This window comes from Lepidochelys kempii, chromosome 27 (assembly GCF_965140285.1).
Source record: "Lepidochelys kempii isolate rLepKem1 chromosome 27, rLepKem1.hap1, whole genome shotgun sequence".
NCBI classification, from domain to species: Eukaryota; Metazoa; Chordata; order Testudines; family Cheloniidae; genus Lepidochelys; species Lepidochelys kempii.
In genome coordinates, this window is record NC_136406.1 from 13,800,045 (window position 1) to 13,827,337 (window position 27,293).

The 27,293-nt window shown below is 55.6% G+C and overlaps 1 protein-coding gene across 5 annotated transcripts in view; it reads left to right on the forward strand.

The window, feature by feature from the left end:
- The window catches only part of ARHGAP23 (Rho GTPase activating protein 23), a 124,924-nt gene that overhangs the window by 36,968 nt on the left and 60,663 nt on the right, over positions 1-27,293 (forward strand). For 3 of the 5 annotated variants that reach the window (XM_073326138.2, XM_073326139.2, XM_073326140.2), the window contains exon 1: positions 17,120-17,762. The exons of the other annotated variants lie outside the window; for them this stretch is intronic. In XM_073326138.2, the coding sequence (XP_073182239.2) occupies positions 17,454-17,762 (309 nt within the window). In that variant the 5' untranslated portion in view covers positions 17,120-17,453. Of the gene's footprint in view, positions 1-17,119; positions 17,763-27,293 lie in introns of those variants that run through there. 5 annotated transcript variants of the gene reach the window in all.

Below are 27,293 nucleotides of genomic sequence, written 5' to 3' on the forward strand. Positions count from 1 at the left end.
TGTAAGGGATTGAGTCAATATTTGACTGCAGTTGTTAGTTGTGTGTTCATGTCCGGTGAGCTGAGTCTGTCCCCTGATGAGGAAGCTGACCTGCAAAACAAGCAAATCTGCAGGTGACATTGGTGGCGCACTAATTAGCAGAGCATTTGGGGCTAATAAGTAGCCACTCCATTGCTGGTTACCCGTATTAACGATCTGGCCTGGTCCCCACCTCCTGAGCAGCCCACACCAATTTTAGTGTGTTTCCTTGTGGGGTTCCCCTCCCATTGTTAACTCTGCTTAGCTCTTATGGGCTGACAGGTGCTGAGGCCCAAATCCTCGAAGGTATTTAGGTGCCTGTTTCCATGGGTTTCACTGGGAATGAGGAGGCTAAATACCTTTGAGGCGCTGGGCCTTAGTCCAGGTGGATGTGGCTGCACTGGGGTGGCGCAAAGAAGCAAGGGGAAGTTCCCGTGGCTCTGTTTGAGGAGAGTTTGGCCAGCCCTGAGTTTTGGGGAGGCGTTCTGGGCCCATTTCTGATCTCGCACTGGTGCAAATGGAAAGTGAGAGCGGAATGGGGCCCAATGTTTCTGGAAGGGCCTGTGCCCGGAGAGAGAGGAGTTTCTGGGGTATGTCTCCTCTGCATTATAAACCCCCGTCTGTGCGACCCGGGCTTGTGGACTTGGTTTTTCCGCTGCAGTGTAAACCTGGGCTTACACTTGCTGGGCTCGGGTCTCACAGCCGTGCTACCACATCCATACTGTACTGTGCAGGCCTTCTAACCCAGGTCTGTGGCTAGACCTCCGTCCACACTGCAAAATGACAGGGCATACACCTGTCACAGCAGGACTCTGGCTCTGACCCACCCCGCTAGCAGGGCCCTGGGACCCGGGACCCTGAGTGCTTGCTGACTTGAGTCAACCTCATTTGTGTGTGGATGGGGCTGGGGCTCAAACATGAGTCAGAGCCTGGGCTCAGTGTGCAGTGTAGACAGACCCTGAAAGGCCTTGCTCTGGGAGTTGAATGCTGGTTAGAAAGACGGTTCTGCCTTTCCCTCTGCTGGTTTATTGACATTCTCTCCGTGTCTAGCAGGGGCAGGCCGGGGGGAACGGCAGTAAAGCAGCACGGCAGGGGTAGGGACTCAGTGGGACTCCGGCACCAGGCTGCCTGCCCTGTCCCTACAAGACTCATGGGGTCGGGGGAGTGGGGAATGGGTGATCTGACCCAGCCTGCACCGCTCCAGACTGGAGGTGACTGGCTAGGGCACGTGGGCTGCTGTGACCCAGACAGCACACCCCATGCTGGGGCTACAGCAAAGCCTCGTTCTATACATAGAGCTGGTGTGTTTGCGGGGCTGGGGCTGCGTATTCAGAATGCCTTCCCCATCAGCATTCCAGGCTCTCGGCTTTCGGACAGCTGGTCCCCAGGGAGACCTCCCAGATCCCCTTCTCCTGTGTCTCCACCTCTTCTTCACTTTGCCTCTGGCCTTGTCTATGCACAGACCTGGGACCAGACTCAGTTGGTCGTGAGGATGGCCCTAACCTGAATGAAGAGGGTCCATGCAAGTGGGTTGCACCGACCTGACTAAATCGGGGTCTAAGCCCATGTCATCAACTCGGTTCATCTAGACAAGAGGGGAAATCGTGGGCCCCATTGGAGGGTCTGTCCACACTGCAGTGAGAGGTGTGAATGCAGCTCGTGTAGACCCGTCCAAGCTCACTTTAATCTCGCTGCTTGGGTACCAATGGCAGTGAACCCTTAGCAGTATGAATGTCAGTGCGGGTTAGCCACATGAATGAGGTCCCTGGGTCCCAGGTGGGCTTGTATAACCCGTGCGGCCACGCCTTCACTGCTAATTCTAGCTGCCCTAGGGACATCACGGCTAGCTCAGGCATGTCTCCGCGTGCTGCAGTCACACCTCTGACTGCAGTGTAGACCTGCCTTCCAATGGGGATGTGATTTCGCCCCTGGTCTAGATGCGCCAAGTTAACTGTGTGGTTAGATCCTGATTTCATGAGGTCGGATGGAAGCGCCGTCATTCTTTTCACTGGGGCCGGGATTTCACCTTGTGTCCCCCAGGGCTGCTCCTCTCTCTCTTCTTCCCATTGCTCCCATGTGGCTCTCTGGCCTTTTTCCCCTGTAGCCACAGCTTTCTGGATGCATATAAATACATCTCCAAGGCATTAACAAACGAAGCTGCCCGCTCCTAAGCAGCGTGTCCTGCCTCTGTCCCTGTGTTCGCTGTGCCAGTCGCTCCACCCTCCCCTTTTCAGTGTAGCTCCCCGCTGGGTGCCAGCTGTATTTTCCCTGGGCTAGGGGTGTAGGAATCGGGGGAACTCCAGGAGTGGCTCGTCTGCCCCGAAGAGGTGTAATTAGAGGGGCCTAGAGGCTTTAAATAAAGAAACAAACTGTTGCCCAAATCCCCACTGAGCTGCAAAACTCTTTCACTGTGTTTTTGGTTAAAGAGAATTAAAATGCTTTCTTGCACTTGGGTGCTGATCTCCCGGACTGGGCTGCTGCCAAGTGCTTGCCTCTCTCTGCATGACTCTTGCCCATAGCCGGGTTCGTATTCTCCCTTCCTTTTACTCATGGTTGGTAGATGTTTAAAGAGCTGATCACCCTGTACCCTGGTCCGATTTGGTGTCTCTGACAGAGTCACACCCCATCTTGTGATTTGTCCATCAGAAATGTGATGCATGTTTTGACAGGGCTCCACGTCCCCCGAGTTGGGCTCCTAAGCTCCGTGTACTATCAATGTGGGGGGAGAGGCACGTTACAGTGGGATCTACAGGTCTGTTGCTACAGAGGCCTATAGTGGATTTGACCTAGTGATATTGTCCTTCCCGGGTGAGGATGGTGGCAGGGGCAGCCCGTAGCACCCCCTATGGGACAGATGCCACCGACTGATTGTGTAATACAGCCTCCAGCAGAGGGGGTTGGCTGGAGGTTTCCAGTGCTGCTAATCCGCAATTTGCATTTGGCCACCATGGGAAAATTCACGCCCAGGTAACAGTAGGCGTGCGTGTGTGTGCATCCGGGTGGTGTGTTAGGATTAGAAGGGGTTGAAAATCTTGTGATGGGAGAGTTTTCCTTGGAAAATGCTGATTGGATGACACTGAAATGTTTTGTGGGAACTTATCAAGGTCATTGGCGTTTTTGCAGGATCAATTTGTGACATTCCTGCTTGGATGTTGTATTTTATAGTTAGGCAAAGTGATAAAGGGGAAATGGAACATTTCAATAGGGCGGTAGGGGATTGTTTCATTTTGTGACAAATTCCAGGATTTTGACTTTCCGACCTAATTTTGAAACCTTGGATTTCCTGCGGGACAGAAATTCCGAATTTTGACCAGCTCTAGTTAAGAATTTGTCTAAATCTCTCTGCAAATGGGGCTGGGTGCCAGCCACTGCTCTGGGTGCCCCAAAAATCTGGCACCTCTCCTCTTCAGACTGTTAACTTTTTCTCTCCACCTGGGCAGCAGAGGACCGGTGAGGTACTGCTTTTAAGAGTGTTGGCTCCCTGTAGCAGCTGACCTAGAGAGCACGAGAGATGTACTGCTCTTACCAGTCAAGGGTGTTCATCTCTAGCCCACGTGATAGACGTCTCATTTTGGAGCTGGCGGTTCTAGGCCGGGCTTCCCAAGACAGGCGTGTGTGAGAGAGAGAGAAAGAGATTTCTCTGGCAACCGTGTCTGTGCTCCACAGTGCACACATTCATTACACTGGGCTTCCTCTGTGGCTGCGGGGCTATTTAGAAATGCAGGCATTGCAGCTGGGTGGCCCACGGGACAGCCCTGTTCATTACCAGGTGTTCCGGGCGCTCGAAGCACCCTCCGCGTATGAACCCAAACATGCCAGACCACGCGAGGAGGCAAAGCTGTTGACGAGACAGACTCCAGGGGGCAGCTGGGGCGGGGAGGGAGGAGGGTGCTGCTCCGGGAATATTTCATTTTCTTATGTTCCAGCTCCTTGTTTATGGCCCAAAGCTCTTTATCTCCAGATGTTTTCCTGACACTCTGTTGACACAGGTCTGCATCTGCCAGGCCTCTGTCATGGTTGCCCTGTTCTGCCTTGGCAGCCACATTGGCTTCGCTTCTGTCTCTAACTGCTGTGGTCCTGCCTGGAGTGGGGAACACGCTGTCACTCCCACCCCTCTCTGGGCACTCCTCCGCCAGCCCTTCCCATGTGCTGCCAGCCTCCCTCCCCTTTCCATGTCCCTGAGGCTCCCTGGAATGGTTCTTGCTCTAATGAGGATAATCACGATAGACTTACCTAGCCCTGGATGCTGGGCGGCTAAGGTCGAGGGGATGGGAATGGGGGCATAATCCGGCTGAGGGCTGGTTTTAAATGGATTAGTTCTTGGGAGTCACCTTTGGGTGGATTTGATCCCAGAGAGCTTGGGGCAAGAGGAAAGGCAAAGCCTTCAGTGTGAGGTGATGGCGGGGGAGTCCCTGACCCTGACCCCAAGCGTGGGAGCTGGCTGACTCCTCGGTGTCAAGCCTCAGCTGTCAGCCAGGCAGCGCTGCATCTGCTCGCCTGACACCCCAGGGCGATGATCACAGGTTGGAACCTGGCCGGGCAGGTGCTTGACTCTCAGGGGCTCTCAGAGCCGCGCTCCATTAGCTGCTGGGAAGCTGCTGCCCTGGGGGTGCATTTTGGAATCCAGCAATCCCACCGGGAGACAGGATCTAGAGTCCTCTGGATCCCACCCCTTGTCTCTCTCGCTGCAGGGCATTTCCAACTGTTTGCCTTTGAAACTGACCTGGGTCCATTCACTCCCCTCCCACCTCCTAGTACAAACTATGTCCTTACCGGGGGGAGACACGGGAGCTGGGGGGAACACAGGGGTTATACACAAGAGCCCTGCCAAGTGTCTGAATTTGTACTGGCCCTGCAGGGAGCTGGTGGATGGACCCCTTCTCCGCTCCCTCTGTCTCGGCTGCCACGCGCCCAGGTGGGGAAGCTCTTTCCCATATAAGGTCTGAAATTCAGTTATTGTTTCAGCATGGGCTTTATCTGCCCTGGAAATCCTATTAAGCTCTCATTTTTCTGACCCTAATCTCAGCTCACAGTTCGGGAGGGATTAGTGTTTGGCCATCTCCCCTCTTCCCCCCCCCCCACTCCCCCCCCAAATGACAAAAACAATCTCTCCATCCTTTGCCGGCCTGTTCCATTTAGAGAAATCCTTCCTCCCAGCTCAGAGAGTCATTCGCTTTTTCCATTTCTAATTCCCTTGTTTGGTTTTATCGCCTCCCTTCCATCTTCTCAGGGAGCTAAGATTTCTCTCTCTTTCTCATCTCTGGTCCAGGGCTGAAGCTAGGAAAAGAGTTATTAGTCCTGAAATCACATGGACTGGTTCCGCTCAAGCCCTGGTTGTGTGCAGGATATCCGGGGTCCCGAAAGTCACACCGTTCTGACGATGATCTTAGGTTAGCAGCTGGATTCTTGCAAACTGCTACAGTGTAGGAACTGTCACACCGGATGTGACTTCTGACCTGCCCAGGCACTATCCTCTCTCTCCTGGACATGGTCCGGGTGATTCAGAGGAAGGTGCCAGGACCTCGGTGAAATAACCTACCCTGCGGGCAAACATCCAGACAGTGGTTGGCATTTGCCCTGGCGGTGATGTTCTTCTCAACAGTTTTTATGCTATCTAATGTGTATCGTCTCACACAAGGGGGGAAGGCAAGGTCAGAAGCAGAGTGACTGGAGGTCCCAGAGCTCAGCTTTTAAATAGCACCAGACGTGTCTCCTCTCTCGCTGTTGAATCTTCATGATCACTTGTCCCTTGGTCTGGGGTCTGAAGGGGGGTAGCTTCTATTCCCTGCTCCTGTCTCACTTCCTCTCTCTTTCCCAGAGTGTGATGTTCTTCTCTTCGCGCTGGAGCCAAGGGTTAGTGAGAGTCATTCCGGCAATGACTGGGCCAGCTGCAGATGTTCAGGGAACAGGACGTGTGCCGGAGGGTGTCGGGATGTGGCGTGCTGATATCCACGCAGGCCTCTTACGCAGTGCGCCGTGCTCTGGGGGGGTCGGTGGCGGGAGAGGAGAGGCGCTTTGTGAACTCTGTGGCGGGTCCCAGCTGGAGCTGACGACAGCTCGGGCCCCGGGGGCTGTCGCATGGAAGCACCAATGAATGGGTTCCTCGGTGGGCTGTAGCAAACGCTTTGCGGGGACTGTACCGTTACATGGAGCCCTTGTGACCCACAGCTCCTGACTGTGGACTCAGGGGGAAACACAGACCTCTGTCATGGGACATGGGCATGATCTGAGCTCAGGGCTGAAAGTTAGGACTCCTGGGTTTAATTTCTGGCTCTGGCACAGATTCTCTGGACGTCCTGTTGTTGTTTGTACCATGGGGGCACCTACTGGCCCCTGAAGAATGGTCCAGTGGGAGGAAGACTTGCCTAGTGGTTGGGGCACCAGCCTGGGATGTGGGAGACATGGATTTGGTTCACTGCTCTGCCACAGACTTGCCTTGGACAAGTCACTTAGCTGCTCTGGGGCTCAATTTCCCATCTGTGCAATGAGTGGAACAGCTCTGCCCTACCTCTCAGGGGTCTTCGGAGGATAAATACAGTAACAATAGTGAGCTGTGCGTTCTCTGGTGCTGGGGGCTAGAGGAGTACCTCCGAGGGACAGCCTGGGACGAGGGCCCCATTGCGCTAGGTGCTGTATACGCATAATGACAGGATGGCCCCTGCCTCAAGGAACTTGCAGGCGCAGGTGGATCCAAGAAAAAGATGTGGGAGGGACACAGTGAGATGGTTTGGCTGTAGTGCAATAAGCAGGAGCCCCGGTGGACCTGCTGCCTGCCCGGTGTCAGTCTGTGGCAGTGACAGGAACAGGCTGGAGAGACTGCCTGGGAAGTGAGCTGTAGCTCACGACAGCTTATGCTCAAATAAATTGGTTAGTCTCTAAGGTGCCACAAGTCCTCCTTTTCTTTTTGGGAAGGGATGGGAGATGCTGTCTGAGACGGAGATTGCAGAAGGAGCTGGGTCTAAGTGCTTCCTTCTCCACTTGATGCTTCTGCACAAGCGCCCCTGGGAAGCCCCTGTCCCTCTGAGCTGATCCAAACCATGTGACTTTAGATCGCTCTGGGCCTCAGTTTCCCCACCAGTAAAATGAGGCAAATATCTCCCTGGGGGTTGCAAGTATTAAATAAAGTAGTTTTCGTCTCTAGATCCTTTTATGAACAGCGTCTTAACACAGGGAGGCCGTGGACCATGACTGGGGCTCCTAGGCGTAGCCTCAGTACAAATAGTGACTAATAATATAAGTGCTAAAGTATTATTACTAACCAGTGAATTCCAGGAGTGGCTCCAGGAGCCTGGTGGGCGGTGGGAACCGATGGACCAGTAGAGGGCAGTAGTGGGCAAGGTTGTCCTTTCCGGGATTGCACAGGGATAAAATCTGAAGCTGCCTTCCGGGACAATCGTTCGTTGTTTCTGCCGAAAGGAGCTTCCCCGTTGGGTTCCTGTTTGAAAAGTGAAGCAGGGGAAAAAGGGATGGTTTGGTATAAAGGCTCAGGACTGGTCTGTCAGTTCCCATTCTGCTTGTCGCATCCAGGCCTGGTGAGAGATTCCCCTTGTCCCTGCCCGTGTGGGAGCTGGAAGGCTCGGAGGGTTATAAATGTGACACAGAGCCTTGCTCTGTTAGGTCTGGGGCTGGTTCATTTCTGGCCCAGCTGAGTAGCGCTGTTGGAGAATGAATGCTCTTTGATCATGCCAAGGTCTGGCCACTGGTGGGAGGGGGTAGTGTATATGGGTGAGCTGGCCTCTGCTTACACCTCTGCTTACTGTTGATACAGGAGCATGATCAATGATGGGAAATCAAGTCAACTTTCGAAAATAAGTTGCAAGGGACTTCCTGGCACTCCACCTGCCCTGGCTCCATCTGCCAATTTCAGTGGTTTTCCCAGAGCGTTTTCCTGTCGATGATAAATCTTTTCCTCTCCCCTGTTTCTATACAAGAGACCCACACACCACAACAGGCAGAGACTGTGCAAGTGACTAGACACAAAGTGCTGTCAAATGCACAACATAAACAGTCTGAAAAAAACAGAGGACAAAGATATATTTCTCTCATCGCCGTCAGTTCTGTTTGCCTTTGCCCCCGATCCTGCAAAAGCGAATCCAGCGGGGCTAGTCCTGGGCTTAAAGTTACGCATATGTGTAAGTTTTTGTGGGATTGATGCCTGGGTTGTAACTTGTTACAGGAGTAGGTAACCCTCTCCCAAGAGAAGGGTGTCTTGGAGAGGAAGGATGGTCTAGCAGGTAGGAAAGCAGCTTAGGTCTTGGTAGACCTAGGTGACCTTGGGCAGGTCACATAGTCGGTCCGTGCCTCAGTTTCCCCACCTGCATAATGTAGATAGTAGCCCTGCCCTGCCCAGCCTGACAGGAGTGTCGTGAGGATAAATACATTGAAGGCGGTGAGATGCTCAGATACTGGTAAAGGGGGCCGGGTAAATACCAGAGACAGGTTTGTGTGTTCACAAGATTCCTTTTCATCCCTTCGTGCTGTGAGCCCGGGGGGTGGTCGATGCTAGACAAAAAGAAAAGGAGGACTTGTGGCACCTTAGAGACTAACCAATTTATTTGAGCATGAGCTTTCATGAGCTACAGCTCGACAGAGGCAGAGGAGGCTGAAGGCAAAGCCAAGCTCAAAGCATTGTGCAAATGTGATGAGGGTGATAAACAGTCACTCGCTCTCCTTCCCGGTTTTCCATTCCACACTGAAAGGGACCGAATGCTGGTAGTGAGCCAGCAGAGGGCTCTGCCGCCCACCGGGGAGTGTGTGTGTGTGTGTGTTGCATTCTGGGAACTTGCTGTATTCTTCCATTGCCCTTGCTTGGCTGTATATTTAGGACACTCCTGGGTGAAACTGCAAAGTATGTTGGCAGGAGGCCAGCCCCTCTCGCATTCCGACGGGTGGAATCTGCCCTGCTGAACACCACCTGACCTTTCCCAGTTTGGGCTGTCAGAACAAGACCGGAGCCTGATCCTGCCGCTCTTAATCACACAAGTAAACTTTCCCCTGCTCCGCTGGGCAGTGGGAGAGCCCTGGGGTAGGAGGGGGAGCTGGTATTTTGGACAGTGATCCAGTGCTGTACATTCACCCAGAGCTCCAGGTGGGCTTTTTATGAAAGACATTGACGCAAATAAATGGGAGTAAAATGGGTGGGATCGTCTGTCAGTCCCCTGGGGCACCTGGAAGGCCGACTCTGGTTAATGCTGCTGCTGTGAGTTGGAGCAAGGGGCATTTTCCCTTCTTTTGAGTTCGAAATGGGACTGGAAGTAGTGAACGGGGGGCTGCTGCGAGCTACCCTCGCTTTTATTTGGCTGTATTAAAGATCCTATGAGTGCGTGTTTTCTCCCTTTAAAATAGGCTTTGAGATCCATCCATGTATGTTCTGTTTGGAGTGTGTTGCTTATGGAGGTGTTTATAAGGGGCCCAGTGAACTTTGCGGCAGTTTAAAATAATTCCCCCCCCCCCAAATAACAGTTGGAGCGTGAGACATTTCAGCCACCGCTGCCCCTGGCTGGGTCTGAGCCAGTGCTCAGCACTCTAGCCCTTTAACAACTACCTGAGCCATTCGGCCTGCAGGGCGCCTTCCAAACCAGAGCCGCGGGCGTCTCTGAGTGGAGTGGATTGTGTGTGACCCTGCCGAAGACCTAGAGGGGAAAAGCAGGATGTGGCCAGGTGCCACCTGAGCTCGCTTGCCCCCGTGGGCAGGAGCAAGCCAGCTCCGCTCTCAGGCAAGTCACTTTTGCAGTTTTAAGTAGTTTTATTGGGCAGTTGGAAACAAAAGCCCCCCGCCCTCATCTGCTGACAGCTGCACAGTGGCCCGTCTCGTTTCTCAGGCTCAGCGGCTCAGCTTGTTGGGACATGTCAGGAAGACGCCAACCAGGGCCGTGTAGCAATCTCTAGCCCACCTTGGAGCAGGGCAGGCTCTGGGAGTATGTTTCCACAGGGATCTGGGGAGATGGTAGGGGCCGAAGGGCTGGCATGGTGTGTATAGGGGTGGCGTGAGGGCGGCCGCGTGGAACCTCATGAGCTGAGATCAGCCTGGACAGAGCGTCTTGCTTAGGCTGAAGCTCTCATGAGATGCACACCTCTCCGCCAGCTATGTCATGTTAGCTTAGCCAGCATTTCTGACAAAGGCCGGGGCGCGAGGGGAGGGGGGGCGAGGAGAGGGAGGGAGTTGGGGAAGGAAAGGAAACAGGAGGGTGCAGCCTGCCAAGGCTGAATCAGCTGAGAGAGCCGGATAGTCTGTCCCGAGCTTCCTGCTCCATGCACGTCTCCCCAGCTGCCCTGGATAAAGCCAGAGGGGTAGGTGCCTACAGTGATGGAAGGGGGTCCCCAGCCATAACTAGGGCCCTACCAAATTCATGGTCCGTTTTGGTCAATTTCACAGTCACAGGGTTTTAAAAATCGTAAATGTCGTGATTTCAGCTATTTAAATGTGAAATGTCAAGGTGTTGTAATTGTGAGGGTCCTGACCCAAAAAGGAGTTGCAGGGAGGGGAGGCGGTCGCAAGCCTATTGTAGGGGGCGGGTTGCGGTTCTGCTACCCTTACTTCTGCACTGCTGCTCGCAGTGACCTTGCCTTCAGAGCTGGGCAGCTGGAGAGCAGCGGCTGCTGGCCGGGAGCCCCGCTCTGGGGGCAGAGCCGCCACCAGCAGCAGCGGAGAAGGAAGAATGGCCTGGTCTGCTATCGCCACCCTCACTTCTGCGCCGCTGCTGGCAGGACGCTGCCTTCCGAGCTGGGCGCCCAGCCAACCGCCGCCGGTCTCCGGCCGCCCGGCTCTGACGGCATCAGCGCAGAAGTAAGGGTGGCAATACCGTGACCCCCTCCACCCCCCAAAATAAGCTTGTGACACCCCACCCCACCCCCCGCAACTCCCTTTTGGGTCAGGACCCCCAATTTGAGAAACGCTGGCCTCCCCCCGTGAAATCTGTATCGTATAGGGTAAAAGCACACACAAGACCAGATTTCGTGGGGGAGACCAGATTTTGTGGTCTGTGACGCTTTTTTCATGGCCGTGAATTTGGTAGGGCACCAGCCATGACCTTTGGGGCTTTGCCTTGTGACACCTCTCTGTGACCAGCCTTTTCGTTATTCCTCACCTCTGCAGCAAGCTCTTGGTCCAGTTCTGCATGGCGAGCACGTCGCTGAGCCAGTGCTAACGGGCCCCCTCGCTGTCCATGTCCTCAGAGGCCAAGCGATTGAATGAGCCATGCAGATGGGCCATAAATAGAAGGCTCCAGGGCTGTAACTCTGGCATGGAACACATGGACTAATGAATATATCCCATGTATTTCCTGTGGAGTCACGATCGCAGCCCTTCAACTACACGTTCCCCTCGCTTGCTCTCGTTCCTTCTCTGACCGACGCGCTCTCGTGCGCGCTCCCTGTCACTGCCGGCTCTCGTTCCTTCTCCGACCGACGCGCTCTCGTGCGTGCTCCCTGTCGCTGCCGGCGCTCGTTCCTTCTCCGACCGACGCGCTCTCGTGCGTGCTCCCTGTCGCTGCCGGCGCTCGTTCCTTCTCCGACCGACGCGCTCTCGTGCGTGCTCCCTGTCGCTGCCGGCGCTCGTTCCTTCTCCGACCGACGCGCTCTCGTGCGTGCTCCCTGTCGCTGCCGGCTCTTGTTCCTTCTCCGACCGACGCGCTCTCGTGCGTGTTCCCTGTCGCTGCCGGCTCTCGTTCCTTTTCCGACTGACGCGCTCTCATGCGCTCCCCCCGTCGGTCGCTCTCATTCATAACAGTGGTATGTAACCCATTGCTTATATCAGCATCTGTACCAGATGCCTGGAGGGTAACTAATGTAAGACCATGTTTTAAAAAAGGCGCCAGAGGCAATCCTGGCAATTACAACCTAACTTCAGTACCAGGCATATTGCTTGAAACTATAGTAAAGAACAGAATTATCAAACACACAGATGAATATGACTTGTTGGGGAAGAGTCAACATGGCTTTTGTAAAGGGAAATCATGCCTCACCAATCTATTAGAATTCTCTGAGTCGGTCAACAACAGTGGCTAAAGGTGATCCAGTGGATATAGTGTACTTAGACTTTCAGAAAGCCTTTGACAAGGTCCCTCACCAAAGGCTCTTAAGCAAATTAAGGAGTCATGGGATAAGAGGGAAGGTGCTCTCATGGATCAGTCACTGGTTAAAAGACAGGAAACAAAGGGTAGGGATAGATTGTCAGTTTTCACAATGGAGAGAGGTAAATAATGGGGTCCCCCAGGATCTGAACTGGGAGCAGTACCACTCAGCATATTTACAAATGATCTGGAAAAAGGGGTGAACAGTGAGGTGACAAAGTTTGCAGACGATATAAAATTACTCAGGATAAATCCAGAGCTGACTGTGAGGAGTTACAAAGGGATCTCATAAAACTGAGTGACGGGGCAACAAAAGGGCAGATGAAATTCAGTGTTTATAAATGCAAAGGAATGCACATTGGAAAACATCATCCCAATTATACATATTAAATGTTGGGGTCTAAATTAGCTGTTACCACTTGAAAAAGAGATCTTGGAGTCACCGTGGAGAGTTCGCTGAAAATGTTTGCTCAATGTGCAGCAGCAGTCCAAAAAGCGATCAGAATATTAGGAACCATTATTAAAGGGATGGATAATAAGACAGTCCGTATCATGATGCTACTGTGTAGATCCATGGTACGCCCACACCTTGAATAGTGCATGCAGTTCTGGTCCCCCATCTCACAAAAGATGTACTAGGCTTGGAAAAGTACAGAGAAGGGCAGTGAAAATGATTAAAGTCAGGGACAGCGTCTGTATGAGGAGAGATTAATAAGACTGGGACTGTTCTGCGTAGAAAAGAGATGACTAAGGGGGAATATGATAGAGGTCTATAAAATCGTGAATGGGGTGGAGAAAGGGAATAAGGAAGCGTTATTTATCCCCTCACATAGTACAAGAACCAGGGGTCACCCAGTGAAATTAATAGGCAGCAGGTTTGAAGCAAACAAAAGGAAGTACTTCTTCACACTTCCCTGCAGCACTCATTGTGAAGATCAAAAGAATAACTGGGTTCCAAAAAGAACTAGATGAGTTCCTGGAGGACAGGTCCATCAATGGCTATTAGCCAAAATGGTCAGGGACACAACCCCATGCTCTGGCTGTCCCTGAACCTCCAACTGTCAGAAGCTGGGAATGGATGACAAGGGACTTGTTCTGTTCATTCCCTCTGAAGCACCTGGCATTGGCCACTGTTATAGACGGGACACTGGGCTAGCTGGACCATTGGTCTGACCCAGCGTGGCCATTCTTGTGTTCTTATGTCCCTCCTCCAATCGCTCCCCCTTGATCCCATCCATCTGATGGGGCGTGCTCACGACAGCTCTTTCTCTCTCCCATCCAGCACATGTGCCCCGTCTCTCTCCTGTCCAGGGCACGCTCACCTTCCACGTCCACCATGTGCTCGTGCGCCCTCTCTCATTTTCTGATTCTCGCCCTTGCTCTGTTGGGCGGACTGCACTGCACCCGTTCTGTACCCAATGCGCTTGTCACCAAGGGATCTGCTGGGCAGGGGAGGTCGATCATTGCTTACAGCCAACAACCCAGGCTGTTATGTAAATTGCTACCTGCATTGTAGGGGTGACTCAGATCCCAGCAGGCATCTGTGCCCCCAAGTGAGATGAATCTGATTGGCTGGTCGCTGCTTTAGCTTCTGTTAGGTTGATACCCCAATGGCTGGGGGTGTTGGTAACAGTCTGGTGGGGGCAGCTGATTCCTCACCCACCTAGCCGCGGAGGGTTCTTGTGGCGTTGGCTGGCATTGCTCTGATGAGGACGAGGCGAATGGAGCGAGCCCGGAGAGGTGGAAGAGGCAGTGCATGCTGGCAGCTGAGTCCCTGGCCCCTGGAGGCCGAGGGATACAATCCGAACAATGATTGGCATTTCCCCGGAGCGGCCGCACATGGTTGTCCTCCGACACTAGAATTGCAAGAATGCTCCGTGGGACCTGCTTATGCGGGGCCTGGCCATAGGCAAGGGGGCCCATCCTGCATGGTGCCGACCCAATGGGAGGAGCAGGACCCTCGGCACCAAAGCCAGATGCTTGCTCGAGATCTGCCCCACCCGCCTGGCCCCTCTGCGAGTCTGCTCAGCCTTCTCTCTCCCTCGGAGGTGGGAAGATCACCTGCCAAATGCCCCCTGCCCCTTTCACCCGCCTGGCCCTGGCAGGAGGACTGCAGAGTGGGAGTTCCCCACTTTTAGCCCCTCTCCTCCCATAGCCCCACGCTGGGAGGAGCCACCCACTTTTCAACCCTGGAGCCCCCTCTGCCCCACAATGGGCTGGGTTTGCCTCTGACCCCCTCAGCCACTCTCCTTTGCCCCGTCCTAGCGGTGGGGCAGCCCTGGCTTCCTGGGACCCCTGGCCCACTCTGGCCCGGGTCCCTGCCCTGGGATGGGCACAGCGCTCCTTCCCTTCTGCCTTGCACCAGTCGCTGACCTCTCTCCCTTGGCTCCCTGCCTCGCTCCCTGGCCTTGTCGGCTCCCACCAAGGCAAAGTCCGGTTAAAAACTGGCAAACAGGAAATGAGAGGAACAAATGTTGCCATGGAAACGGCCTGGGCTTCTGTCCGATCCTGCCCGCGGCAGGCGGCTGGACCCCCCGCCTTGTGTTTGCAAGCGCCAGCTCCGTGCCCCAGTTAGGTGGAGCCCATGTGCATGGGCATTGGTGCCGTTGGGGGCTGGGTGATCAGCACCCGCGTGGCCTGGGCAGTGCCACTTCCTTTTCCCTTCCTGTTAATGTCCACTGGGGTGAGGCTCCCCCTCCCCCCCCGCTGGGGCCTAGGCCCCGCTGGCTGTGGGTTCTCGCAGAGATGGGACTGTAGCTGCGTCCTAGCCTTGCCGGAGCCCTGGAGGGGCCCACGGGTTTGGTGCATGTCGGGGAAGCACCTGGCAGGCCAGCCCCATGGCAGAACAGGACAGGGCTGCAGTCAGGGTGTGTCTGCTGGTCCCGTGGCAGCATCATGTTACAGATGGTCTCTGTCCAGGTCCTTATCTGGCCCCCAGCGCTATGGTATCCGAGCGCCTTGCCCCTGGGAGCTGGTAGTCCCATTTTACAGATGGGGAACTGAGGCCCACAGTGGCTTACGTGGCTCATCCAGGGAGTCTGTGGCTGGGAATTGGACCCAGGTTTCCTGAGTCCCAGGGCAGCGTTGTATCTACGAGGCCATCCTTCCTCCCCCAGCCTGCCTGCCCCTCACTCTTTCCAGTGTGCTACAGGTGAAATGATCTTAGGGTGTGTCTCGCACACACACCCATCCTGTCTGCTCGTGCCTTCAAATCAGCCCCTTTGTCCTCTCCTTCATCCTGGTCCTTCCCCTTCCCCTGTCCGGGCCCTGATCCCATGGCCTCACACCCTGTCCACTCCTGCCCCCTTGCGAACTGTCGCCTGTTTTCCCTGATGCCCCCTCCTCCAGCAGAGCAGGGACTACATTACAGTAGTCAGAGTTGTTAGCTGCAGAGGCAGAGGCGGTCCCTGCCAGCAAGAGTTCACTGGTTAAATGGACCAAACAGGCTCAGGGTAATTGGGGAAACTGAGGCACGGAGAGTAACTTGCCTGAGGTCAGTGGCAGAGCTGGGAATAGAACCCAGGGGTCCTGAGTACCAGTCTAGCCACACTACCAGCTTCTCTTTGCCTCTCTGCTGCAGATATCTGCTATGGTGTCATCTCCTCCTCTCTCAAAGCCTCATCATACTACGGGACTGCCTGATCTCTCTCTGCTCAACCCATCTGCCCACCTCTCCCTCTGGCCACCCTGGTCAGTTTCCATCACTCATCTCAGCTCTTTAGGGTAGGGACTATGTCTCAGAAGCACTGAGCACACACGCAAGGTACTGTACAAATATTGACCCAGGATGCCCTGGGAAGGATTCCCTTCCCTGTCCACACATCTCCCTGGGAACGATTACGTCTGTGTGTGTTCCAGCGACACCGTGTGCCAGCATTGTGTTCTCACTGCCTTGTGAGTCCAAATGGCTGTCCTGGATCTAATCGGAATCCTTGAGGTCCCCGGTTCGAACCTGTCTGAGGCTGAAAGTGACCAAAAGTCATTCTCGTTTGGTGGCTGTTGAGAGTGGTAGGATTTGGAACATTCCCAGGCCGATTGCTAATGGGCAAGTCTCCACGTCATCGTTAAAATGGGTGCTCAGTGCCACCACAAAGGGGTCAGCTTAGCACGGGGGGTCAAAGATCAAATGGGCTATGATGACTGAACCAGCCCTAGAGGGGTCCCTAGTGGGTGAGGCATTGTCTTGGGGGCTGTTGCATGGGGGAATCCCAGGCCTGGTTCCCCAGCACTGGCCAGCCAGTCTCTGGGCACATGCTCAGCTCAGAGAGAGAACAAGAAGGGAAGACAGTGAGAAAGTAAAGATGGGAGCCGCCCCGCTCTGAGAATCCCCCCTGGGTGTGTCCTGGGGTGACACCTCATGCTGTGCTCCCCAGCTCTGGCCTGCCTTGCGTCCACTTCCCAATGCCTCTTTTCATTCAAGGACCCCAATGCACTTGGCAGAGGTGGGTCGGGCTCATCAGCCCGTTTCGTAACTGGGGAAACGGTGATGCACGGAGCAGGGCTGGTGAATCAGCCCCGTGTCAGCCGCTGGCTCCAGGAAGAGAACCCAGGAGTCCGGACTCTTGCTCTAGTCACTAGAATGCACTCCCTCCCCCCCCCCCCCCCCGCCCACCTTCTCTTGGCAGGCGCAGGGCTGCCAGGCTGGGAAGCGAGTTGAGGAAGGAAGGAAGAGGCCAGGAGGGAGGGAGAGGAGGAAGCCGGAGGATTTAAAAAAAAAAAAAGATCAGCAAAGTGAAACTTCCAACCCCCCTGCGCTTGTGTCAGCTGGAGGGGGCTGGGTCGCCCAGCCAGGCAGCGCCAGAGGGGGTGGGAGGGCGGGGTGATACTGGGTGGCCTGATAGCCCGGAGCAGCTGCAGGCAGAGCGTCTGCATTCTCTCTCGCTGTCTATCTGTCCGTCCGCCCGCCTGCTCCTGCCTCCTCAGCTCAGCCTCTGCTGGTTCCCAGTGCGGCTGGAAGCTGGCTTTCCGGCGTCAGGGGGTTTCAGTGCTTCCCCTCGGTGGGGGTGGGGGTGGGGGGGTGTGCGTTCAGGTCAGCGTCCTGAGGGGGTGCGTGTATCTGGCATGCCTAGGACTGGAACGATCAACATTCATCTGTGATACACCAGACGAGCGAGCTGACTCCGCCTGGCAGCCAGGGAGGGTTTTTACACCCGAGTCTGCTGAGGTTTAGGGGCTAGCCGAGGGAAGCAGGGAGCAAGCTCTGCTGTTCCCTCTCCACCGATGGATCTACAGGGGATGGGCACCAGCTGCGCCAGGGACTGAGATCCATTCAGCTCACTTGCCTCTCCCAAAAGAATCTTTAGTTCACTCCTTCCGCCCCGTCAGTGACTTTCCAGGGAGAATCTCTCCCTTCCCCTTTGCTGGATGGTGGAAGAAAGCGTGGGCAGCGGGGACAGGGCACCCCACAGGGGACTGCGGGGACCCCGTCGTCCTCTGGCTGCGCCGAGGAACATGTCGGTGGTGGGCAAGGCCCTGTGGAGTGTGGAGCGGGCGGGGAAGGGCTGGCGGTTTGAGCAGCCCATCGGTGTGGACTGCAGCTCACCTGAGCCCCGCTGCATCTGGTTGACCAGCCTGCGGAATGACAATGCCGACCTGGCGCATAGGTACCATGCCGGGGCCGCCCTCCCTAGGCAGAAACGCTGCTCGCACCCTCAGCTGGAGACACGCCACATGGTGAGAGATGCGTCGGCGCGCCCTGGTCACCACACTTAGATCCCCTTTGACCCTGGAGTGGGGGAACCTGGGGAGGGGGGATCCAGTCCTTGTAGCCTTAGTTCACTGTCTGATGGGGGGTGTGTGAATGATTTGGGGGGGCATGTTTCCTAACCCCCTAGTGGATGGGTGCTAAGAAGTAGAGGGGTCACTGGAGGCTAAGTATTGCTGTGTGCCATGATTAGGACTTGGGACTAACGAGTGATGCCTGTGAACATGGCACCTGGGGCAAAGACACCAGCTTGGGTGGAAGTCTGCTAGCTTCTGTTCCCCTGGGTCTCTCTCTCCTGGGACTTTACCCTTCTGCCCCAAGTTTTGCCAGGAGTATGGGGGAGGTGACTGGGTTTGTTTCTCTGCCCCTATTTCTGCTTTGGGGTAAGGCGCCTGCAGGGTTAATCTTCTGGGGTGTATTTCATGATACCCCCTCCCCAGAACTTCAGCAGGGAGGGCTGTCCCTTGTCTCTGCTAAGGCTGGTCCTGCCTCTTCTGCTAGTCACCACCACGGTCTTGACCATTGATCTGAAAAGTCCCGAAGGGTCTCTGGCCCTCTGGTTTTGGTGTTGGACTCTGCGTGGCGGGTTATCTGCTTGGTCTTCTCTCTGTTGAGGTTTGTGGGATGGGGGTAGTGGAAGTCATTCTCTACCCTATGTCATGGTTCATATCTTCTCAGTGAATGGTGACCAGATACTCCGGCTTAGCAGTGTGAGTGATAAACGAGAATGGAGCAGATCCTGGGTTTATTGATGTTAATGTGCGTTTTGTCTGAGTGTGGCCCACAATCAATATATGGGGTTGGGAAGGAAAGTGGGTGAAGTGTGGAGGGGTTGTGGGGAGCTGGGAAAAGAGTGGACAAAGGGACCCCAGAGTTTGGGGTTCCACCAGCATTTCCTTGGCGAGCCGTTGCTTCCTTCTCTCTTAACCTGCTGACGGAGTGCCTAGTGCGTGCCCAGAACAGAGCTAAGAGGCTGTTTGTAAGTTCACTGTGTGCTTGGACGGTCGTGCATCCGACGTCCCTTCTGAGGGCTGTCGAGTTGGCTCACAATGGGGGACAAAATGCAAAGCAGACAGAACGAGAGAGGCAAATGAATGACCGCAGGGTGAGGAACATAAAGGGAGGGAGTTAAGGTTTCTCTGTGTTTGTGAACCCAGGGATCTGCCAGCCGGTAGTGAGTGAGTCAGTGATGGCTTTGTGCCCAGCGTTGAGATGACCGGCTTGTACAAATCGTTGCTGTGATTAGTTTTCATGTGGGTTGTTTATACACAACATTGGGCCAGCCTTGTTGAGTGATTTAGTGCAAGGGGCTGGGGATGTCAGGACTCGTTGCTATGTGACCCTGGGCAAATCATTCTCCTCCTCCATGCCTCAGTTTCTCCACCTGTAAAACGCAGATAATATTTACCAGCTTCACGTGGCCTCTGAATTAGTTATGTGCTGGGAGCCTCCTAGAACAGGGGCTGTAAGACGTTCAAGTTGCTGCTGTTACGTACAGAGCAAAACTGAGACCTGTGTAACACTGAAAGAGTCTGGTGCGAGGGATGTGCCAACAGGAAGCAATTGCCCCCCGCCCTTTGGGGAGTCAGGCATCAATCTGTGTGGGGCTTCTTTCATTGCCCTTGCTGGGGGACTGCGGGTGACTCCCATCACCAGAGATCTGCACATCTCATGGTGAATTTCAGCGGAGCAGTATTAGGGAGTGGGACCCAGCCACCCAACTGCTTCTGTCCTCAGTTAAAATAAAAAGAAGGGGAAAAATTGGCTTCCTCCAGGGCCAGAGAAGGAAGGGGCACGGGGGAAGGGTGACAGGCCAGGTATTGAACTTGGCCTTTCCTGATGCTCAAGGTGGGACGTGTGTTTATTCCAATAGCACCTAGAGACCCCAGCGACGGGTGGGCCTCACTGGGCTGGGTGCTGTACAAATGTTTACCTGGAGACGGTCCCTGCCCCAGAGCGCTTACAGTCTAAACAGACACGGGGTGAAACCGGAGCACAGAGAAGAGACTTGCTCAAGGCCATGCTGCTGGTCAGGGGCAGAGTCAGGAGCAGAACCCAGCACGGCGAGGTTCCAGTCCAGGCCCTTACTAGCCCAAAGGGCCTCCTGAGCGTTTTGTCCTCTGGTTCTTTCTGTCAAACTGCAGCGAGGGGAAGGGACTGAAGAGAGAGAGGAAATGAAGCCCGCAGCATGTTCAGCAGATAGAGGTTGCTAGGGCCAGCAGCAGGAGCACGCTGGGCGCATGCCACGTAATGCCCCACCCAGGGGTTCTGCTGCTCCAGCCACGTCCGCTCCTTCCACGCCACAGCTGCCCACGGGCAAACTCACTCGACACTTTGCCGCACCTGCTACGGCTGCGAGCGAGAGCCGGCCCTGCTCCCAGCATCCGGTTGGTATTGGAATGGTCTTGGTGGGGGAGGCATCGCTTTGTCCAGCGGCAGGTTTTGTTCTTCCCTGGGCCTGGCCTTCGCTCCTGCCTGTGTCTCTAACCATGCCTGCTCTGCTGGGGGGGGCGCTGGGCACCTGCCATGGGGCTGGGCTACATCTCTGGAAACATCAGGCTGCTCGATACTACTCTGTGAAGGAGCAGGGGGGAAATGGACTTCTCCGCTCCCTGGAAAGGCAGCCTGCCCTGTGCGCTCAGTGACGATCCGAACCCAGCGCTGGGGCGAAGTCCTGTGTCGGAGGACGCACGAGCCTTCACTAGGCGCTGACTGAGAAACTGACGTGCCTTCGATGGGCTGAGTCCCACTCCTGTTTGAAACCAGCCGTCTCCCCCCAGCGTGATCCGTTTCTAGAGGTGCCTGCAGGTCTCGTCCCTCCTCCGGGGAAAGGGGCCGAGGGTCGGAGGAGGCCCCGAGTTTGATCCTATGTGTTACAGAACAGCAGCCTGGGTCTCGCCCTGAGGAAGGTCACAGAATGTTTCAGGGGGTCGCAACCATCTTCCTGTTTTCCAGTGGCTAGATGAGCAGGGCGCTGTGCAACTCATTTCTGCTGTGATCTGGGGGGGCCATGCAGTGGGAACGGCTGAGCCCCACTGGCCGAGGGGAGCGGACAGGCACCATTTTCTAATCCTTTACGGCTATGATGTTGCAGCCCTGATGCAGAGAAGCGCTTATGGATGTAGCTGTATTCAAGTCAGTGGGCCTACTTTTTTGAGTAAGTGTTACTCACCAGGAGTAAGGGCTGCAGAATTGGCCCTTTGGCCCTGTCTAGGCACATTGGGCCACAGTCATCCCCGGTATAACTGACCTGTGGTATGAAGGCTGTGCCCAGGACGGGCCAGCAGCAAGGGACATAGCCGGAAAGATGGGCTAAGGGTAACGGCCCACCTGCCGTAAAGGGCAGGCTGGCAGGAAGGACTTGCCCATGTTGGGGGTGCCCCCTTGGTTGTGAGGGGCAAAGGATCTCATGCTATGGGATCCTTTGGTCACTGGCCGGCTGCTGTCTGGTCTGTTGGCAAGGAACTCCCGCAGCCCCCCGCCTCTTGGCATCTGCTGGCTGGGGGGTGGCGGTGAGGGGGCCTGAATGGAAGATGAGAGGGGTGAGAGACAACAGGCAGCAGAGAGAGCGGCGGGCAGGAGCTTTCCTGGATGCAGCTCCTAGCAAGCTGTTACCATGGGCAGGTGCCACAGACTAGCCGTGTGGGAGCCCTGCCGACGTCCCTGCGAAGGGTAGACTGGTGTGTCTGGGGTGGACGCTGCGGGCGAGGGAGTCGTAATGGCTGCAGGTTAATGTCTAGGTGGCACATGTGCTGCCCCCCTCTCGGGCTCTCTTTCCGAGGCTTGCCTGTACTGGTTAGAATCACAAGGGCACATTCAGCTGTCAGCTTAAAAATAATCCAGCGAACAGGCAGCCGGGACAATGGAGACCACAGATGGGGAAAGTAGCTGAGCCAGGCACTCCTGATCTGAAATGGCGAGGATCCTCCTGCATCTCCCCAGCGGGGCCCGGGCTCCCCTGCTTTGCCTGGAGCCTCACGCTGAGAGGTAGTTACAGGGGCTGGCAGATGAGTGGCCTGGGGCTGGTTCCATGGCTTCTCTCTCTGTTGAGCAGGGCTGTGGCAGAGAGCAAGCTGGGTCTGGATCCCCTGCAGCCGAATTCTCCTCTGCTTGTCCTTGCACCTTTGCAATGTGGGTACAAAACACTCCCTGGATGGGAGGCATTTTCCCAGCTCAGCACACAAGGCAGCAGAGAATCAGACCCCTTTTAGGCTCCTGAGTGGGGCGGGACAGCTGGCTAGCAATTGCCTGGGGGCGCCGCTGCCATGTTAAAATCTCCCCTGGGGACCCAGCAGTCAAAGCCTGTCCTGGGGGCTCTGCCCAGATCCAATCAGTAGCTCTTGCCAGGAGCGCCGGAGGCTGCAGCTGGAGGATGGCTGGAGAAGGCTACGTCGGGGGGATTAGGCCTTTCATGGCCATTAGCGCAATTGCATTTGCTCCCCTGGCGCTTTTCACCGTTGGGGAATCAGGGCTTCCTTTGTTTAGCCTCCTGCAGTGTCTCAAACCCAGCGTGGCCCAGTTGCTCCTGGACTCTTGCTTGGATCCCAGGAGAGCTGTCGAGTGGCCGATCTCAGGCTTTCGGGCCTTTCGTAAGCATCTGACCCGAAAACCAGAGAGATTTGGTTTATTCCAGGTCTGCTGGGATGCCCAGTCCCGGACCGACCAGGGTGTCCTGAAACCAAGATGGCAGCTTGGTTGGAATCGGAGTGGGTCATTGCATAACAGCACGTAGGGGGCAGGGCTTCCCAACGGGCTGCAGGGAATTCCTTGTACCGTGGGCCAGGTTCTGCTGGAGTGAAGGCAGCGGGACACCTTGCGGTGAGCTCTCTCTTCTGCTCTGGATCTAGGCTCTGAACTCTTGGGAGCAGGGGCTTTTTGTTCCTTGTTTGTACAGCACCTAGCACCGCGGGGACCTGTTTCAGGACTAGGCCTCCTAGCCGCTGCCACACAACAAATAACTAATAATAATAGACCCCAAAGCCTGGCATGGGGCCCCCGTCTCCCCGCGGTTTCTGGGTGGGGGGCCGAGCTAACCTGCGGCAGGTTTTCATTGCCAACAGGCAGCCTCTCTTGGTCGCTCGGGAAAGACACAGGCGAATGTGTCACGCTGGGCATCTTTATTTTTGCCCTTCAGAGTTGAGCGGGAGCGGCCTGGAGGTGCTTGGCTTTGGAGGATAGAGATTGGGACGCTTTGGTACTGCTTCCTGTCTTGGCTTGTCTGCAGGATCTGTGGCAGTGTGACCTAATGGTTAGGGTGCTGGACAGGGACTCGGGAGACATGGGTCTATCCCCGGTCTGCCGCTGGTTTGCTGGGGGCCCTTGGGGCAAGTTCCTGCCCTTCTCCGTGCTTCGGTTTCCCCATCTGTAAAATAGGGAGGATGATCCCACCCTCCTTTTGGCAAGAGCTCAGAGATCTTCTGGAGAACAGCGCTGCGTGAGAGCGAGGGATCATTATTGTTAACGGCAGGCAGGAGGGAGGGAAGTGGGTTCACTGTTGCCTGTGATAACGCCGGCCTGGGGAGCATTGAGCGATGGGCTGGGTACCCGCGATCGCTCCTGTTTCAGACCGGCGGGTTTGTCAGAGCGGCCAGTCACTGGAAGCAGGCAGCTTCTCAAGCAGGACAGGCTCGGAGCCCAGAACAGATCACTGGGCCAGGCCTGAGGCCACCCTGCCATGGTTCCTCTGGATTGGTCGTGGCAGGAGAAGATCTTCCCAGGCTGCAAACCGCGACCCCCAGAGAGCTTGAGCACCCCTCTGGCCAGCGCCGGGGCAGGACGCCACGGCCGTGGCATGTGCAAAGCTGGCCCCGGGCCCAAGGCAGGGGAGCCGTTCCTGGGTAGGAGGCCAGGCACTTAGGAGCTGGGGCAGCGTGTTCCCGCATGCAGGACAGGACAAGCCTTTCTACAGCATGACTGTATTGTCCAGCAGGATGGGGAGAGACAAAGGGGTTTTGTACCCCCTCCCCTTTGCGTGCGCCCCCCCCATCCCCCACCACTCGCTCTTTCTTTCCCACATCAAGTAACGAGGCCGAGGGAGGACAGCCTCTGAATTTTAACACCCTCAGCCCATTGCCGGTTCGCTCTCCCATGCCCTTCCTCCTCGAGGGGCGATCTTATTCAGCTGCCGCTCAGGCCGGAGCTCTGGGAATATTAACGAAGCCCCAAGCGGGGGAGGAAGAAGGGCTCAGAAAGGACCCCCCGATCTTCCGCCCTCTCCGTCTTCTGCCTCCGGCCGTTGGGCCCAGGCCTCTTTGTATGTGGTGGCGACGCGCGGCCGGGCTGGGGCTGCTGGCAGCCTGAGGTGTCTATGTAGGTAAAGCAGAGCCTACCTCTGCACTGGCTGTAATTACCCGGGGTCCCCGAAACGGGGTCCTGAGGCTCCTGCAGTGTTGGTTTGTGGAGCGAAGCTCCAAGCAGCTGGGCATCCCCTGGGAGCCGGAACCATCGGCAGTTGGAGTTAGTAGAATTAAGAGCAATGGGATGGGAATGAATCGTACTTGTGTGCCTCTGACATTGTCCGCTGGAGGATCCCAGAGAGGTTCCCACCCGCTAGTGAATCAAGCCTCACCACCCCGTCTCCCTGTGATGGAGTATCGATGCCTCTTCCCGTGTTACAGATGGGGAAACCGAGGCACGGAGCTGGGAATGGAACTGAAGGCTGAGATTGTCAAAGCCATCTCGGGGATTTGGATGCTCAATTCCCAGTCATTTGAGCGAGGACTGGGCAGACAAACCCCTTGGGCAATTTGAAAACCGCAGCTGAGATCTCCTGAGGTCGGCTGTTGTGCTTTAGCTACTGTGCAGACTTCACTGCCCGCCCCGCCCCGCCGAGGAACCTCCTGGGCATTTGTAGCCCTGTAGGACATAGAGACACAGCTCGAGGTCGAGGCCCCACGGGCGGGACGCTCCCTTCCCCGGGGAGCCTCCGGTTGCTGGGATTGTCTCCCCGGGCACGCTGAAGGGAGGAGAGCGCTGGGAATAGGGGCCGACTCAGCGTCTCTTTCTTCCGCCTCTGGCCTCTCTGCCTTGGGGAGACTCGGGCAGTGCCAGGTGCTCGCACGCAGTCACTTTATTCAATAGGCTTCTGCCCTCCTGGCAGTGCCAGGCCCATCTCCTCTAGGGCACCACCTGCGCCTGCCAGATCGGAGTATTTGCATTTCCCCCCCGGGTTACCGTTGGCAGAGCAGCTGTGTGTTCTGGGGGGCCACGGGGGCGAGACGGGAGTCCCTTCGGGCCCTGTCTGACCATGCTTTGTTTCAGGGGTGTCCTGGGGGGCAGATTTGGCTTGGCTTATGCAGCAGCGGGAGCGCACAGATGCGGCCTGATCAGATGTTTGGCTTTTTCCGACTGGTTGAACACGCCAGAGCAGAAGGATGCCTGGGAGGGATTTTCAGGCGGGAAGGGTCTCTAGAGGTGGGCTTGATCAGGAGCCACTTCAGCAACCTGCTGCTGCCTCCCCACATCCTTCTCCTTTCATCTCTAGTTCTTTTTTTCCCTTTCCGCGTTTCCCTTCCTGGCCTTCCTCCTTTTCTTTCCATGGTCACTGTCTGTCTGTTTCACACCAGTCAAACGCTCCCTGCCCTCTGGAACTGAGAGGGCGCCCTGGATGCTCACCCCAGCAGCGCTGCCCTCCGATAACCCCTCCTGTCTCCCACTTCCTGCATTTTTGTTGCTGTTGTGACAAGAGCGAGTCCAGGAGGAATCTGGGTTTGCTGCCGCTCCGGGGCTGTTTTTCCCTTTTGAGTGCTGACCCTGAGTGTTACAACCCCTCAGCGCAGCTGGGTTAGGCCTGCGTGATGTGCCCTGCTGTGTGTGGTCGAGTGTCCCCTGTCCCTTTGTGCCGCACCCCAGGCCCCCCTCTGGCTCTTGACACAATCAACCCCACCAGGCTCTACGCAAGAAGGAACGGTCGGTATCCAGCTGTTTGTCACATGGCTTGGCTTGCCCTGGTCCATCTCAGCTCGCTGCGCTGGCCCAGTGCGGGCTTGGAGGGTGCCGGGTGGCTGGCACGGGGGGCTATTCAGAGAGTTGTCAGGGGCTTAATCTCACGAGCCGGCCTGAGCCAAAGGAAGGCTCTGTGTTGCAAATGGCTGATAAGCGTGAAGCGCTCTTCCGGAAAGGGAGAGCGTGGAAAGCCCTTTATGCCCTGGATAGATTGCTTGGATCTCTGTTGGGACTGGGAGTCCTGTGGGGGGCAGGAGGCAGGCTGGCTCAGCGCAATTAAAATCTGCATCCCCCGCCTAATGGGGCTCTCTGTCTCAGAGCGACAGCCTTAGGGGACGTGGCGGCCTTGTCTGAACTGGGCAGTCCAGCCGGCAGGGGAGCCGTGCTGAGGCAGACGGCGCACAATAAAGCCAGACACTAAGTCACAATTTGCACCCAGTGCAGCTTCTTCCTGCTTGGAGCCAGGCTCAGTTGTGTGGCTTTGCCTGTCTGCGCTTGGGTTCACGCTGACCAGAAGACAGCGAATCCTCCGTGCAGGCAAAGCCTGGGTGAAGGCATGAGAATAGCTCAGATCCATTCTCTTGGGCACAGGGTTCTGGTCCGGGTTTGTCCCTGCAAATGTCCCAGATTAAACAGCTTCAAGCCAAGGAGGCGACATGCGATTCCCTCAGCATGGAGAGCAGGGCTGGGAGTGCAGGCCTCTGCAGCCCGAGATGTCCCTCTGGCTATGGAATTGCCAAGTCCTGGTATATGATAATACTGTGCTCTTCTGTTCAGCCTCTTGGCTGGGGCTCTCCTTGTCCTTTAAAACATCCTGTTTATTCAGGCTTGCCTCTCCCCGGCAAGGAAGCTGTGTGATCACCCCTCCCCCCATTTACAGGTTGGGAAACTGAGGCACAGAGTGGTGAAGTGAATTGTCTGAGGTGATAAAGGGAGTCTGATCCAGGCACCAGAGCTGAACCCAGATATCCTGAGTCCTAGCTGTATCCACCAGGCCAGCCTTCCTCTAGAACCACGATTCTTATCTCCTTCCAGTCCACTCCCTCCCAGCTGCCGACCTCTGTTCCAGTCATTACAAATCTTCCCCTTTTCCTCCTGTCGGTTTTCCTCCTCCATGCCCCCAGAATGTTTCACCCCTTCTGCTGTTCAGCACTGACATAAATATAAAGGGAGGGGTAACCACCTTTCTGTATATAGTGCTATAAAATCCCTCCTGGCCAGAGGCAAAACCCTTTCACCTGTAAAGGGTTAAGAAGCTAAAGTAACCTTGCTGGCACCTGACCCAAAATGACCAATGAGGGGACAAGATACTTTCAAATCTGGAGTGGGGGGGAACAAAGGGTCGGTCTGTCTGTCTGTGTGATGCTTTTGCCGGGAACAGATCAGAAATGCAAGCCTTCCAACTCCTGTTAAATTAGTAAGTAATCTAGCTAGAAAATGCATTAGATTTTCTTTTGTTTAATGGCTGGTAAAATAAGCTGTGCTGGAGGGAATGTATATTCCTGTTTTTGTGTCTTTTTGTAACTTAAGGTTTTGCCTAGAGGGATTCTCTATGT